The sequence below is a fragment of the Etheostoma spectabile genome, unplaced genomic scaffold, assembly GCF_008692095.1.
Source record: "Etheostoma spectabile isolate EspeVRDwgs_2016 unplaced genomic scaffold, UIUC_Espe_1.0 scaffold00018484, whole genome shotgun sequence".
NCBI classification, from domain to species: domain Eukaryota; kingdom Metazoa; phylum Chordata; class Actinopteri; order Perciformes; family Percidae; genus Etheostoma; species Etheostoma spectabile.
Window position 1 is genome coordinate 182,887 of NW_022604281.1, and position 17,227 is coordinate 200,113.

General features: G+C 45.4%; 1 protein-coding gene and 4 non-coding genes across 5 annotated transcripts; 3 read left to right on the forward strand and 2 right to left on the reverse strand.

Annotated features, from left to right (window-relative positions):
- Positions 1-667: 667 nt before the first annotated feature.
- On the forward strand, positions 668-1,641 carry LOC116680577 (insertion element IS630 uncharacterized 39 kDa protein-like). The gene is made up of 2 exons (XM_032509513.1): positions 668-877; positions 993-1,641. The coding sequence occupies exons 1-2, from the start codon at positions 803-805 to the stop codon at positions 1,638-1,640; spliced, it is 723 nt and encodes a 240-aa protein (XP_032365404.1). The 5' UTR covers positions 668-802; the 3' UTR covers position 1,641.
- Positions 1,642-2,193: 552 nt separating this feature from the next.
- On the reverse strand, positions 2,194-2,265 carry trnaq-cug (transfer RNA glutamine (anticodon CUG)). The gene has a single exon. It is a non-coding gene; the product is annotated as a tRNA-Gln (tRNA).
- A 364-nt stretch (positions 2,266-2,629) lies between these two features.
- trnas-uga (transfer RNA serine (anticodon UGA)) lies at positions 2,630-2,711 on the forward strand. The gene has a single exon. It is a non-coding gene; the product is annotated as a tRNA-Ser (tRNA).
- Positions 2,712-3,963: 1,252 nt separating this feature from the next.
- trnan-guu (transfer RNA asparagine (anticodon GUU)) lies at positions 3,964-4,037 on the forward strand. The gene has a single exon. It is a non-coding gene; the product is annotated as a tRNA-Asn (tRNA).
- A 12,635-nt stretch (positions 4,038-16,672) lies between these two features.
- On the reverse strand, positions 16,673-16,744 carry trnae-cuc (transfer RNA glutamic acid (anticodon CUC)). The gene has a single exon. It is a non-coding gene; the product is annotated as a tRNA-Glu (tRNA).
- Positions 16,745-17,227: the final 483 nt, after the last annotated feature.

Sequence of the window (17,227 nt, forward strand, 5' to 3'; positions counted from 1 at the left end):
ATCAGGTGTATAAGCACTATAAAAAGCAGCAGGTGAGTTCATCGGTCTTCAAGCACAATGGAAAGAGTCAGAGAAATAGTAAGACGAGGTGGAGGACGAGGTGGAGGACGAGGTGGAGGAGAAGGAGGAGGACAAGGACAAGGAGGAGGACGACAAGGAGGAGGAGAAGGACAAGGAGGAAGAGGAGGATGGGGAGGAAGAGGAATCAACAGAGGAGGAATCAACGGAAGAGGAAGAGATGGAGGCCACGCTGGAGGTAGAGGAAGAGGAAGAGGAAGACGAGAAGGTGCTCAAAGAGGACCGAATCTGACAAATGAGATCCGTGCAACACTGGTTGACCACGTTGTCAACCACGGCCTGACGCTGAGGGAGGCTAGACTGCGAGTACAGCCAAATCTAAGCCGATGCACAGTGGCAAGTGTGATAAGAACATTTCGACTGGAAAATAGGTATTGTAAAAATATCATCACATCAAAAACATCTGCACGGTTTCAGCAACTGCTTACAGTACTGTATTCTATGCACTATCAGCACTTCTGTTACCTTTTCCTGTGAAATGACTGTACTATTGTTTACTGTTTTTTTCTCTACATAGAACTGAGGGTCAGGAACGACGAGGGGGAAGGCCTCCTATGTTCACAGAACAGCAAGAGAGGGACATAGTAAACATGGTTTTGGCCAACAATGCTATAACCCTCAATCAGCTCCAAGCTAACATTGTCAATAACCACGTCGGTTTCAACAATATCCATCAGGTCTCAACATCAACACTGGCACGCATCCTAATAAAAAACATATTCAAATGAAGCAAATTTATCGAGTGCCTTTCGAGCGCAATTCCGAAAGGGTGAAACGACTGCTGCACGATTATGCAGAGGTATGTATTCACCTAAGCATTGTGATCTTGCATACTGTCTCATAATCTTTTACTGTACTGTAATATGTATACTAGATCTACACTGAACACAATTTTGCCTGACACTGTTCTTCAGAGAGTTTTACAAATGGATGGAGAGGAGATCCAGCATGAGTTCATTTACGTAGATGAGGCTGGGTTCAACCTGACGAGAACACGAAGGAGGGGAAGAAACATCATTGGCCACAGGGCTATAGTCAATGTCCCAGGGCAACGTGGGGGTAATAGAACACTCTGTGCAGCCATTACACAGAATGGGGTCCTCCACCGCCATGCCCATTTGGGCCCTTACAACACAGCACTCATACTTACATTCTTGGACCAATTGCACAACATAACAGCAGCAGATCAAATCGATCATATGCAATACATTGTTGTCTGGGACAATGTGTCTTTCCACCGCTCTGCTCTGGTTCAGAACTGGTTTCAGCAACATCCACATTTCACCGTCCTATATCTTCCACCATACTCTCCATTTCTCAACCCTATAGAAGAGTTTTTCTCGGCATGGCGGTGGAAGGTATATGATCTCCGTCTCCAGGCTGAGGTACCCCTCATCCAAGCCATGGAGGAGGCCTGTGACCAGATGGAGGTAGCAGCAATACAAGGATGGATTCGTCATTCAAGACGTTTCTTTCCAAGGTGTCTTGCTAATGACAACATTGCCTGCGATGTTGATGAAATTCTCTGGCCAGATCCAGCTAGGCGAAGAGACAATGTCTAGTGTTTTTTACAATACGTAAAGTGACATTTTGTTACAGTATTATGAATCTCCATGTCAACATTTTGGTCGTGTTGAGAAATAAATGAGTTTCTTCAGTCTGCAACATTGGTCTTGTGTAGCGTTTGGTGAATTTACATTATATTTGTACTTTGATGGTAGCCAACTCTAATCATAGGGAAGTAGAAGTGCTAAAAGTGTTTTAGGTTTATCAGAGCAGAGTGTAACTCGTGCAAACAGAGTATAGTAATGTGAAACGTGTGTGTTTCATACGGTAACAAAGTGTGGTTTTTAAACAGAACTGTATAGTTTTTACAAGAGTGTTTAATTATGCAAAGGATCTGTAGTGTTTTGCTAGTTGGGTGTGTGGTTGTGCTAATTGTGTGTAGTGTTTTGAAAACACGGGCCCTGTTTTGAAAATCGTGCTTAAGCAATCCAAAAAAACTGTAACAACCAGGTGACTCCTCAACATGCCCCCACCAACATAAGCTTACTTTAAACTAGATGTGGAAAGTTGAAAGGTTGAATGTTTTCACCTGTGCTGTGGCTTAAAAACAGGTTCCACCGAGATTTGAACTCAGATCGCTGGATTCAGAGTCCAGAGTGCTAACCATTACACCATGGAACCTTCAAAAGAGTTTGCTAGGCAGTTTCTTTCATTATATCTACATGTGTGATATTAAAGGCACACAACAATCACAACAATTAAAATATCACGCCCCAATATATTCTCTGTTTTGAGTCCTCGCCCCTACTATTTTCGACATGGCCAGACGTAATCCGGCTAAGAAGCAGCACTTTTCAGGGGTGGAGATTGAAACCCTGACATCTCAGTTTAATTTGCAGTAAAGTATACACCTACATGTAAAGTGTACCCATATTTAAATAAACACACGGTAGCAAAGTTTATGCAGTGTTTTTTAATTTTACTCGTGTTTTTTTCGTGAGTCAGTGTAAATATTAGTGCAAATCAGTGTTACACTGTTTTTCAGGTTGTTGTGGCCGAGTGGTTAAGGCGATGGACTTGAAATCCATTGGGGTCTCCCCTCGCAGGTTCGAATCCTGCCAACAACGAGAGGTGCTCTTTAATTGCGGTCACACATCTCATTATGACAAACGGCAGATGTGCCTTCATGGATAACACTATAATATCAAATAGTTACTGGAAGCCGCTGATGCATCTCTGAGCATTTATTTTCATTCTCAATGCACAGATGTGTTGCAGTTGATATGGCTTTGGTTCCCAGCCAGTAACTTTCTTTGAGTGACGTTACTTGCTTTATTCGTCAAGAAGTAACCAGAAAGGTTACTCTCCCAACCAGGTTTGATAAAACATTAGATCTCTGTTATATCGCACAAATAAGGGAGCATAACAATCAATCAATCTGCCTCCATGAGGATCCACAGACATAGACATGTTCCACCACCCGCAATTAAGCCTGTCTCCTCAGCTTCTAGACGCCGCTGCATCACCTCGCATCTACGTTTGTGACAGTTTCTCACAGTTAGCAAAGCTCACATAAAGCAAATGCTTGTGGCTTAAAGATCGAGCTCCCTGGAGTGATCCAACTCTGGGATTTATCCTTCTGCAGAAGACCATAGAGGCAGCTTCTCCAATTTCTGAGTAACAGGAAAATAGCCTGATAAGCATACATGTGCAGCACGACCTCAAAAGGCCATAAAGCAAATGTTTGTGGCTTAAAGATCAAGTTGGCGCTCATAAAACATCAGCCAGGCGCAGTCTCTTTGGCGCAATAGGTCAGCGCAGTCGGCTATTAACTGAAAGGATGGTGGTTCAAGTCCACCCATAGACGATTGTTGCTTAAATAACCTGGAGTTAGCCAACTCTAGGATCTATGAGCTCAAAGATAACCCAAGTGGACTTTTATCAGAAGGTACAGTTCTGCAAACCATGTACATATTCATCTTTGCAGTCATTGGTATGCAGGTCACTTGATGTAATACAAGCAAATACATAAGGCCCCACCCAACAGTTTAGTGATAGGTGGCGTGCAACTGTATGTAAATGATCAAGCTTGTTCCTGTGACCAAGAAACCACCAGCAAAATGACTGATACATCATCAGTTCCAGAACTTTCTTGGATGCCAAGTATTTGAATTCAAAGTCAGATTTCAATTGACATGTAAGAAAAATGCAATGCACGTCCAGCTTCTACATTTCAGCATGAGTCAGCTTCCCCAATTTCTGAGTAACAGGAAAATAGCCTGATAAGCATACATGTGCAGCTCAACCTCAAAAAGCCATAAAGCAAATGTTTGTGGCTTAAAGATCGAGCTCCCGCTCATAAAACATCAGACAGGCGCAGTCTCTGTGGCGCAATAGGTCAGCGCAGTCGGCTGTTAACCGAAAGGATGGTGGTTCAAGTCCACCCAGGGACGATTGTTGCTTAAATAACCCGGAGTGCGTCAACTCTGGGATTTATCCTTCTTCAGGAGACCATAGAGCAGCCCAAAGATAACCCAAGTGGCCTTACCTCTATTAGAACAGTACAGTACAAGTACAGAATAGTACAGTTCTGCAAACCATGTAAATATTAATCTTTACGGTCATCAGAGATGGGAAGTAACAAAACACAAATACTTCATTACTGTACTCCAGTTGAATTTTCAGGTATTTTTACTTTACTATTTATTTTTTGGGCGACTTTTTACTTCTACTCGAATATTGGTACTTTCTACTCCCTACATTTTACAAAATTGGCTTGTTACTTTAGTTTTGTACTAAAGGTTGTCTATCAGGTGTGATTTGGAGTCCATGTCGGAGAATAGCGCGGACATGCACCTCACACCACGAGCAGGCGCGCACGGCACACGGAGACAAAAGTGAGAGTAAAGAAAAAGAGACTAGCTGTCTGGAGGATAATCAGCTGAGAATGTGTGTGCGTCTTTGAGAACTGTAAGTCATAGAACTGATGTTGTCAGTTCATGTAAGCCTGTTGTTGTATTGGTCTGTAGTTCTGGTACATTTAAAAGTTAGCTTGTTTACGTTCTTCTACTGTTGGCTAGGTTACACCTGGCTGTTGATTCGATATAATGGCGATTGTTGAACGTCCTTGCTCATTAAGATAATGTAATTAGTAGTTGGTTTATTGTTATTATTTACTAGCATATATGATTCCTATACATTGTGTATGGTAGCCTTTACAATGTTGTTTATTTCATTTATTACCACACACACATTCATAGCAGAGCTGCCCCCCCCCCCATGTTTATACTGATGATTGATTGTAATAAATCAACAGAGAGAAGTTGTCTCCATCTGTGTTTTAAAAGACACACCTGGGCCGAAGTTGGAAACCACAATCAGCTTTAAATCCAGTCCTAATCTAGTCCTCAATAAATTTCAAATAATTTCCCTGGAGTTACCATTACAAAATTTAATCTAATTAAATTGGAACTGTTGGAGAAATCCTTCTATAAACTGACAACTGACTCCATGATGAATTAACACAGCGTTTATTCTTGTGGTCAACAGATGAAATGCGTTTCCGGGCAGTTTTACGTGCACGGACCTGATGGAAACTTGTCTAGTACAGAGGTTCCCCAAAAAGGCACTTTAACAATAGCGTGCTCAGGGTTATATTGGTTCCCCTTGTGGGGCCTGATTGGTCAGCTATACTGTTGCTGGGGCACACTCCCTGCTCTGCCTCTTCCCTCTTCCTTCTTGCCTGTCTATTATTTTCAGTTATCATTTACTTCACAAGACAGCTATGTTCACTCCCTTCTTAGTTTGTACGTCCTGTTCTCTGAGTTATCAGACCGTCCTCGAACTTCAGTGTCCTTGGCCTCACCATCTCCTCTTCTCGTGCTCACTGTAGCTTATCTGACTAAGATAGCCCTCCTGTTCTCTCCCTCCTAGCTGTACCCCAGCTGCAAAGCATAATGTATAATATGTCACACATACACACACTCTTATTTAGTCTTTGGTTAATTCAGTATATACTTTAAGCCAGCTTTTACGTGGCCGTTCCTGAGTGCCCTGTTCATCACCACCTCAGTCATTGTATTATTTTCCCACAAATTCCCCCTTTTCGCACCTACTAGGTGCGAACACTTTTTACACTAACTGCAGTGCCTCAACGTCCTCCCCGTCCTCAGGCATGGTGAGTAATGGCAGCATCCCAGCGGAATAGGGAGGCGGCGCTTTTTCTTTGGACAAGGCAGTGGTGATGAGCCGGGATATCATGGTCCGCAGGCAGGGCACACAGCAACACCCACAGGTAACTAGAATAGCGAGAAAAACAGCAATAGATGTCAAACAAGCAGTGATAAGATTCTTCCATTTGCCAAAAAAGGTTGTCATCCACCCCTCCAATGGATTTGATACACCTGAGGCGTCATGCATCTCCTGGGAAAGGGCTCGAAGTTGGTTCAAAGCCCTGGTGACCTTCCCATCCGGGGCAGTGTTGTTAGGGATGACCGTACAGCACATCTCTCCGAACATGGAACAGACTCCTCCTTTTTCAGCCAACAGCATGTCCAGCGCCATCCTATTCTGGAGCGCCATGAGGGACGTTGGGGCCATCTGCTCGGCCAGGCCTTCGATGGCATCCCTAGTTGCATTGCTCAAGCGTAAAACATTATAATGCACAAAATTTATCCTATCTACATTTTTGCTGGGAGTGACGGGGAAGATGGCTGAAAGCAGTGGTATACTCTCAAATCCTGCGGCTATTTGATCTGCCAATTTGTATTCATTCGGGACACCCCTAGGAACTCCTATGCTGTCTATATAGGTTGGGGTTCCCGCCCATGGATCAAAAGCCGGGCCTTGCATACTACGGGCCCTGCGCCTTCTCTTTACGGTCAGTTGCACAGCCTTATGGTGGGTATAGTGGACTCTACTCCCCACCAAAGATATGGGCATAGCTAATCTAACCATAGCACAAACTCCTGACGTTTGATTTGGGAACTTTATCTGGGAGTACAACCTAAGACCACCACAATAGTAGAATAGTCCTATTCTAGCCACTGGGCCTAGGGCTGTTTTGTTTTGTACAGTTGTATTACACCAGTCTGGGGGTATATCACCTAGTTTGATTGTGGGCTTGCTTGATCCGGTGAGATTGAAACAGTGATATCTTGCACCCTCCCCCTTTATGGCGGTAAAATACCCTGGTTTTTCAAAGCCTGGGGGAAAGAGGGATGCTAGGGTAGTACAATTGCGGGAAGCTGTCTTAGAGTGTGTGAAGTTCAACATGCATGCATATCCTGCTGGGTCCTCATTAGGAAACAACGGGGCCGGGTTAGTGAACATGACTGGTCTAGCTGTGGCACAGGCCACGCACCCTTCCATGTGTTGTTCTTTGGCATTCTGTATTAGCCACCTGATCCATAAATTGTCCTGGCCTGCACCTGCTGATAACTCTAACACATCTTCCACCCTCATTTTAGAGAAGTCCTGCACTATTACGTCTTCCTCCTTCGGGGGGGGGGTTTACTGTAGTCTCTGCCATGTCAGTGTCATTCTGTGTGTGCGTGAGGGGATCCAAAATATTTATCTGCAGGGGGGTTATCTGGTCACTTCCTGCTATCCATACACCTATGGCTAACATCCACACATCCTGACCGTTCCTGCTCCCAATTGCTCTATTTACTGACAGGGTTATGGGATTTTTCGTGGGGTCTGAACTATAGTCCCGCTGTATAGATAATATCTCCCATTCATCTTGTTGTACCCACCAATCTCTTTTGTCTGTCAACCTCGCCCATGGTTTCCACCCTCCTGTTGTCCAACCCGCGTCATACCAGCTGTTACAGAGACTACCTTTCACCTGTCCGGAAGCGCTCCTTTCACAGTCCTCTACCTTTTGATAGTCGTCACAGATGTACACATCTGTGTTTTTTTGTAGAAACTATTATACCCCCCGCAGTCTATAGCCTGACACAAATCAAAGGTAAATGACGTGGTTGAGTCTCTCACATAGGGGAGAGTCAATCTGGCACCGCACCTTGGGGATGGGCCCTTAGTGTGTTGCTTCACTACTGCCCAAACTGCTCTTCTTTTCTCTCGTCTAGTTTCATTTCCTTTGTTACTGAGAGGTGGTTGGACACTACCGGGTGATTGTTCTTTGTGGTCTCGGTCCCCATACGCATGTTCCAACCCCAGAATTAATGCTGCAACTCCCACTACTACTACTACTGCTAGGACAACTGTTGTCTTTTTCCCAAACCCCATTGCCTTCCAAGTTATGGGTGTACTACGCGGGGGCTGTTCCCCGCCAAAACATCTCTTCCATCTATACATTTTGGATTGCTTTTCTAATTTCTGCCAATGGGCGGCTAGGAGGTGCGGCTGGGGCACAATGTGTCAGGTGGTGCCAAGGTGCTCCTTTTTTACCTTTAACCTGGACCGAGTGTGAAGTAACCTCCCTCACTTCATACGGCCCGGACCACCTGGGGTCAGTCCACTTCCTCTTGTGAACTTTGACCCTGACCCAGTCGCCTACCTTGACAGGTAGTGTTGCTTCCTCCTGCGGTTTCCTGTTCGCCAACTGGATCTGCGTAGAAAGGGCTGAAACCAGAGATGTTAGCTTTTTCATATAGTCTGTCATTTCTATTTGCTGAACATCTAACATTGGCATGTGGCCTCCATCTAGTGGAGGTCCTGGCATTTTTCTCCCTGTCATTATTTCGTGTGGGGTCAAATGTGTTTCTCGTCCTTCTGAGGACCTCATAGCCATGAGGGCCAATGGGAGCGCTTCTACCCATGTTAACTTGCTTCCTGCACATGCCTTGGCTATCTTAGCCTTCAATGTCTGGTTTGCTCTTTCCACCATTCCCTGTGACTGTGGATGATAAACTGATCCGAAGGCATGAGTGATTCCCAGGGCCTGTTCTACTTCTCTTAGTAGTTTGTTGTTAAAATGTGTGCCATTATCTGACCTTATTTGCCTGGGGACCCCATACCTCGGGATGAGTTCAGTTTTGAGCCATTTCACCACTGTTTTTGCGTCCTCTTTTCTGGTGGGAATGGCTTCTACCCACCTAGAGAACCTGTCTACCATCACCAGAAGATACCTTTTTCCCCCTACCACATTTTCTGCGCCCATATCAGTATAATCTATACTGATATCTTGAAAACAAGCTGTGGGGACTGGGTACGCTCCTTTTAGTGTGGTGTATGGTTTCTGAACATTATGCTCTCCACACACCCTGCATTCCTGACAAAAATGTGTCACCATGTCCCTCAAATTGGGGTGCCACCACAGCTCAGACAGATTCAGGAGAGTCTGTTTTCTTCCTTCATGTGTTGGTCTGTGTGCCTCAGGTAGCAACATTCTGCACATCTCGGCTGATGCTGCTATCTTTCCTTGATGAGACCTCCATATCCCATCTTTGTCTTTTGTGGCGCCGCTCCGCTGCCACTGATTCCATTCATAGGCTCCTGCCTTTTTCTGCATTTCTAGAATGTCTTTAGGCTCCAGTGCCATTGGTTGTGATTCTATCTCTTTCGATAGTACCATCTGTTTTGGGGAGTATCCTCCCGCTCTTTTGGCTGCAGAATCTGCTGCCTCGTTTCCTGCACTTACTCTTCCTTGCCCTGCGTCATGTCCTTTGCATTTCATTATGGACACCTTTAGTGGAGCGGCAATAGCCTCCACTAGCTCCATTATCTCCTTCTGATGTTTTATGGGCATTCCTGCAGAGGTGACGTATCCTCGCCTTTTCCACATGATCGCGTCCAAGTGTGCTGTTCCATGAGCATAAGCAGAGTCTGTAAAAATGTTCACTGTTCTTCCTTTGGCTAGCAGAAGGGCTGCGATCAGAGCTTTTATTTCTGCTTTCTGTGCTGACGCTGGTTGGTTTATTATTCCTGCTTCCAATGTCTGATGTGTTCCATCTGGGTGTTGTTGGACTACTGCATATGATGCTTTGTTAGTCCCATCCTTTGTTTTGTAGCAACATCCGTCTGTGTAGAGCCACATGTCAGCCGACATGTCTGGTACGTTTTCCAGATCTGACCTTATTCTGCTTTCTTGGGCTGCTTCTTCCTCGCAAACATGTGGCACTCCCTGTCTACTCATACTGTTGGCCATGTTTATTCCTTCTGATGAGTAGGTGATGTGCGGTTGGGTACAGGCAGTCTGCAGTTTTGTTCTCCTTGTGGCACTGTATGCAAATTCCATGCTGGCCAAAAAAGCTGTGACACCATGTGTGGTGTGGATTGTTATTGGATGGCACATTACAATATGTGCTGTTTTGTCAATGGATTTTGCCAGCGCCGCTACATAGCGGGCACAGGTTGTCTGTCCTTTTTCCACTGTATCCAGCCTTGATGAGTGGTACATCAGTACATGTCTGTCTCCCCCTTTTTTCTGAAATAAAATGGCATTGAGAAAGCCATTGTTTTCAGAAACATCCATATGAAATGGGAGTGAGTAGTCTGGGGAGGTGAGTGTCTCTGCCCTTGCTAGGGCACTTTTGAGGTCAGAGAAGGCGGCCTCGGCCTCTGTTGTCCATAGGAGGGGGGCGGTGAGACAGCGATGACCAGCAGCAGCCACCAGTTCCCTGAGCGATGTAGTTCTGTTGGTATAGTCAGGGATATGTGAGCGGCTGTATCCTGTGAGGCCCAGAAAAGACAGCATGTCTGCAACTGTGAGGGGAAGCGGGTGATGCAGAATAGCCTGTCTATGGCTGGGAGACACCCCAAGGCCTGCTGATGAAATTTGTCTGCCCAGAAAGAGGACTTGTCTCCTAGCAACTTGTACTTTGTCCCTTTTGACCTTGTAGCCTTTTGAGGCTAGGAATGTCAGCAGTGCCATTGTCTGTTCCACACAGGTGAGGGGATCTGTAGCAGCCAGCAGAAGGTCGTCCACATACTGTATGAGGACCACAGTTGTGGGGAGTTGCAGCTGCAGAAGATGAGATTTGAGGATCCTGTTGAACAGTCCAGGTGAGTCTCTGTATCCCTGTGGCAATCTGGAATACGTGTATTGTTGACCATTGAAAGTGAATGCAAAGTACTCCTGTGAGTCTTGGTGTAGGGGCACAGAGAAGAAAGCATTGGCCAGGTCAACCACTGTGAAGTGGGTGAAGGAGGGGTTAAGTGATGTCAAAGAGACATGTGGGTCTGGGACAGGATGCACAGCTGGGACAGTAATGTCATTAATGGGTCTGAAGTCCTGCACCATGCGCCATCCTTTTCCTCCAGCTTTGGGGACAGGTAAAATGGGAGTGTTCCAGGGAGAACGAGTGGGATATATGACACCAGCTTCTAAGAGTCCCTGAATGGTTGGAGCTATGCCTTGGACCTGGTCAGGGGTGAGTCTATACTGTGGTCTGTGAATGACTGTGTGGTGCTGCGGTCTGATTGTAACAGTCACAGGATGTGTTTCTAAGAGTCCAGTGTCATATGGGCCGGTGGTGAACAGATGCTGGGGAAGAGTTAGTAGGGCGGTAGCTGCGCTGGGATGGTCAGTGCAGGGGAGTCCATGTTCTCTGGGGAGTGGGAGAACTTCAGGCAATGTTTTCTCTGTTGTGTGAGGCCCTTTAAAGCACCACATGTCTTCAGCGTCAGTGTCAGCTTTTAGAAGGCCAGGTGTGGAGGTGGGGAGCCATTTAAATGTTAGTGCACGTTTTATCATAGGGCCCAGGGATCTGGCCTGCTGGCCAAATCCTACTGCGAGTGTGACATGCGGGGAAGAAGATTCCCAGAGTGTGTACCAGTCTTCAGAGGAGTGCGTTAAGACCACAGAAGCAGCCACCCCTTCTTTACCACAATATATGCCTCTGCATAAGAGAAGTGGGTGCTGTCCTTGCATGTTTGTCTCCCAGTCATCTTGATATGGGGTGTCCAGGTCGTCAGCTACATGTAGAGTACAGTGTACTTGTGGGAGTGGGGACATGTAGGGGTGCAGTCTGTATATGGCTGGTTTCAGGATGTTGAATGCATGTTGAATGGAGGGTGTGTCAGGGCCTGTGGGAAGCAGGCGTAACCAATATACATATTGGTGTAGTTCTGACACTGGGGTTGGTGTGAGGGAGAGAATGGTGACTGGGGAATCAGGAGTGGATACTGGAGGAACAGGAGTGACATGAATGCCATCCACATTCATCCATATGCACAGATTCAATTTACACATAAGATCTCTTCCTAATAAATTTACTGGGCATGCAGGGGAAAGCAAAAAAGAATGTGTGTGTGTTTGTGAGTTAAATTCGGTTAACAATGGCTGTGTGAAGTGCTGTAAGATAGGGGTCCCACTGACTCCCATAACTGACTGAGTTTGAGCTGAAGGAGGGAAGTAGGTGGAATTTAGACAGGAGAACGTTGCTCCTGTGTCTGCCAGCATTACATGTGGTTTACCTTGAATAGTGAGGGTAATGAGGGGTTCTGTGGTCAGACCAAAATGAAAATCAGTGGGAGGACACCTTCATTGTGGACCCTGTTGGTCATACCATTGCTGTTGTAGGGCCTGATTAGCGGGGGACAGTGGCCATGGCTCACCGGGGTATGGTTGGGGTGAGGGATTTCTCCCTGGCCCTCTAGGGGGCTGTGGTGGGGGCTCTTGGCATTCTCTTGCATAGTGGCCTTGCTGACCACAGTTGTAGCAAAGGAAGTAGGGCTGAGAGGTCCTTCCTCCAGGCCTGGACCTAGTCATTCCTCCTCCTCTCTGAAAACCTCGCCCTCTTCCTCTTGTGGGCCAATTTTGCTGGCTCGTGTTCGCTGGCCATGGTGGTTGTGGGGGTGGTGGCCAGGAAGCTTGTGCTCTCTGTAAGAGTTGAGTGACTGCTTCCAACACTGGGGCTTCTGACTGTTGGGGGTTCTGTGAGACTGTCATTTGTTTAGCTTTGCTGGGCTTGGGCTTGTTTAATTCTTCCAGTTGTTTCTTCAACAATTGAGTTTGTAGTCTTTTTAATTCATCTTCTTGTTGCTCTGCTCCTTTTTGGTGTTTTGACAGGAAATGACGCACATTCTCGCCCCATGTTGCATCGGTCATTGTTTGCAGGCCTACTACTCCTCCTAACTGTGTCTGAACTGCTGTGGGTAATCCCCCTAGTACCCCATGGCGGAACAGCGCCACTGTGGCGGCGGACTGGTCCCACTGTTCCCTCATAGCACGCTGCCAAATCTTTTTTGCTCTATCTGCATAGGCATCAAAATTTCGTTCACTTAGTCTTTTTAAATCATGCCATGCTGCATGATCCCCAACTGTGGGATACATGCGGTGCAGCTCAGCCCAAATGCCAGGGGTTACTGCTGATGCAGGCACTGATGCGGGAACAGTGGGTCCAGCTCCCCCTCTGGTGAGGGCAGCACTAGCTTCATCTGCTCCCATTACTCTACCCAATACTGCTCTGAGATCTCCCAAACACAGCTGCACTCCTGCTGTAAGACTATTGAAAGCTGTGAGGAAATGCTCAGCCCCTCCTGTCAGGGAGGGGAGTTTTGCACACAGAGCATCTAAGTCACCAAAACTGTAAGGGGTGTACATCAACAGTCCTCCTCCTCCTCCTACTGGGCGGAGTGGGCATTGTAGCCCCGCCTCTGGTGTGTGGCGCGTCTGCTCTTCCTCACTGAGCTCATTCACTGTTCGACGCAGCTGCTCTTGCTGCTCTTTTATCTCTCTGAACTCTTTGTTAAGTCTTTCCCTTATTCTAGTTGATCTTCGCAGCATAACTTCGTCAGGGTCCTCGTTGGTAAATTTACCTTTAAATGTGCCTGCTACAAAAACGTCTTGAGGACTTTGTGATCTAGATCTGGGCCTGCGTTTATGTCGTTTTTTAGTCATTTCCATAGAGCTAGAGCTTCTGTCTGTTTGCTCACTTTCCCTGCTGCTGTCTGACTGTTCGCTATCTTCCTTACTTCCTGAGTCTTGTGGGGTACTATGGTGAGGTGGACTGGGTCCTTTTACTGACATGTGAAAATGCTCTGGATTTTGTTGGCAAAAAGACGCTGAATATGGGGTACTAGCTTTGCTTGGGCCGGCTGGGACTGTGGCCGCTGGTTGTGGTGGAGCCGCTGCTGCTCCCCCTGACGCTGACTGTACCATTAAATTTAGATAACATTCTAAATCCTGTACGCGGCCCTCTAATGCCGGTATCAATGGGTCCTGTGGTACGTCTATTTGTAATGCATTTGGCTGTAAATGGGCAGTTACCACTGGGGCTTGGACTGTGGGTTTTGATGCCGTTGGACCTGTATACGGCGGCGGTGGAGCGGAAATTCTTAGGTTTCTTATGTCTGGATAAAAAGGGTTTGTTGGCGGGGGCGCCTCAGTGGGCAGCGGGGTTTTCTCTGCGCTAGCGGTTTTATTCTGTTCAGCTTCTGTCTCAGTTTTTGGTGAACTTTTGTCATCTTGTTTTGTCAATCCCAATTGTTTCTGTATTGCATTTGTCATTTTCAACCCCACCCCATATTTCTCTTTCTGCGCTTCATACTCCTTCTGCTTTGGTTTAGTCAATTTAAACCATTTTCTTTTCTTTTCCTCCTCTGCCTGCCTTTCCGCATACTCCAACTTACTTTTTTCATACTTCACTATTTCATTCACTTTCTCCGGGGACGGCGCCCCTTCTCCCTCAATCCATCCTCCTCTCTCCCATTCTTTCACAATCTCTTTTGCTACTTTCTCCTCTCCTTTATTGCCATACTTTTTCACTGCCCCTACTAACACTTTACCATAAGGGGTCGTCATTTTACAACAAATAAGCAGTGAGAAAAAATCCAACAAGCCAAACCACAACAAAAATCACACATGCAACAACAAACAACTTTTTCATTAAGACTCCATCTAGAGCCTTTTTATGTACATCTCTATAATCTTTACAACTTAAAAAGTGACCTCTCACTCCTTTGCACAAATACACTCGCGGTGGACTCGTAATATTACAATGACAATCTGTTAACTGCAATTCTTTTCAGGTTGTTCACACAGAACCAAGGGTGGCAATTCACAATCACTCATCTGAACTATCTGTCCTTAGCAGTCTCCTACCTCGTCAACCATCTGGACGTATTTTCCTCTGACTATTTGTCCCTTTTCCTCTCCTACCGCCACCCGTATTATTCAACAATTCTCTCACAACTCTCTAGTTGTTTTTCTCTGTTTAATCACATCACATGCCCCAACATTTCATCTGTTTATATCCCTTTAATTACAGCACATTCAATCAATACTTTTCGCTTAAAACAACACTTACGACAGTTGAAATGTGATCACATCAATTTAGTTTTCAGCCAATAACAGAATTTTGATTTTAAACAGGCTTCTGCTTACCTTTTTTGTTGAGAGCTCTCAGTGATCACACCAACGAATCGCAGTATCGCCGCTCAGTCCCCTTCACGGGCTGCGGGATGTCAGTCCGGTGGCTGAGCTGAACCGGACCGTGGACACAATGCCAAGGTCCAGTTGGATTCTCCTGTCCAATTACGTTATCACGTCAGGGTCACCAAATTTGTTGGAGAAATCCTTCTATAAACTGACAACTGACTCCATGATGAATTAACACAGCGTTTATTCTTGTGGTCAACAGATGAAATGCGTTTCCGGGCAGTTTACGTGCACGGACCTGATGGAAACTTGTCTAGTACAGAGGTTCCCCAAAAAGGCACTTTAACAATAGCGTGCTCAGGGTTATATTGGTTCCCCTTGTGGGGCCTGATTGGTCAGCTATACTGTTGCTGGGGCACACTCCCTGCTCTGCCTCTTCCCTCTTCCTTCTTGCCTGTCTATTATTTTCAGTTATCATTTACTTCACAAGACAGCTATGTTCACTCCCTTCTTAGTTTGTACGTCCTGTTCTCTGAGTTATCAGACCGTCCTCGAACTTCAGTGTCCTTGGCCTCACCATCTCCTCTTCTCGTGCTCACTGTAGCTTATCTGACTAAGATAGCCCTCCTGTTCTCTCCCTCCTAGCTGTACCCCAGCTGCAAAGCATAATGTATAATATGTCACACATACACACACTCTTATTTAGTCTTTGGTTAATTCAGTATATACTTTAAGCCAGCTTTTACGTGGCCGTTCCTGAGTGCCCTGTTCATCACCACCTCAGTCATTGTATTATTTTCCCACAGAACATACACAGACTTCTCACAAAATCACACTTGAATTCATATCTTGCTACTCGGTCAGAATCTTATTAACCTGGAGTCCCAGTCTCTGTCAATATAAATAGGCTATATGTTTATATATGTTTTAGGCCTATTGGCAGACGGCCATTTAAAATGTAGGCAATGGCATATAAAGAATAAAGAATAAAGAGTCTTTTCTCCATGTCCACTGTAGTTTCTCAGTGTGCTCTCTAGTAACATCTGTCTGGTCCAGGTAGCTTTGTCATTCATAAGGCTACTTTTACTTTTATATTTTAAGTATATTGCTAAGCCTGTACAGATGAAAGGAGAGATGAAATGTGTCAGTAATATAGGAGATTGTTGGCTGGAAGTATGGAGATACTAATATGCATTACTTAAAAGGAGAAAACTAAAAATATTCTATGGTCATGTAAGTATGTGTTTTCCAATAAAAAGATTGACTTGAGAATAATTACTTGGTCTATAAATGATGCTCAGAGGCCCCACATGGCCCTCACCTTGTTCGCAATGGGTCAGCGCAGTCGGCTGTTAACCGAAAGGATGGTGGTTCAAGTCCACCCAGGGACGTTTGTTGCTTAAATAATCTGGAGTAAGCTAACTCTAGGGTTTATCATTCTGCAGGTAAATATAGAGCAGCCCAAAGATAACCCAAGTGGCCTTACCTTTATCTGAAGGTACAGTTCTGAAAACCATGTACTGTACGTATTAATCTTTACGGTCATTGGTATGCAGGTCACGTGATGTAATACAAGCAAATACATGAGGCCAGACAGAGACAAAAAGTGAGAGAAAAGAAAAAGAGACTAGCTGTCTGGAGAATAATCAGCTGAGGTCGTGTGCGTCTTTGAGAACTGTAAGTCATATAACTGATGTTGTCAGTTCATTTAAACTAATGAGGAAGAATTTGACAAATCAAAATCAAGTCCAGGAACTTATTCTTTCAAACATCACACCTGAGTCTCTCAAGTCCTGATCATTCCCTGACCGGGAATTGAACCCGGGCCTCGGCGGTGAGAGCGCCGAATCCTAGCCACTAGACCATCAGGGAGTCACAGCTTTCAAATTTATCTTTGTAGATGTGAGTTTTCTTTTCACTTACTGGAATGACTCATATTGTTTTAGGCGAGGAGTGGCGCCTGGCTAGAGCTTCAGAAGGCAGGACATGACAGATTACACATCTGTCACATAGTCAGTTTGTAGTCTTAAATACCAAGTCTCTTGCTGTTCCTTGACTAGTCGGCCACCCCTGCTTTGCATCGCTCCCGGTATGTAGAAAAAAAATCTGTTATGCACCTTTGCATTGCACTAAAATGTCAAAATTTGGACCTGAATCCAACAATAACATTACTTGACACTCCCATACATTGGTTTTCAGTTAAAAATGTTGGTTAGGGGTTTAGTTACTGCTTGAATTGTTATTGAGATGGAGGCAGATGAAGTGTTTATGACCCATCAATGATGACAAAAGGACACATCCTCTGTCGAGGGTCTGCTTTAAAGGAAATGGTCCTCTTTAAAACGTTAAACTAAT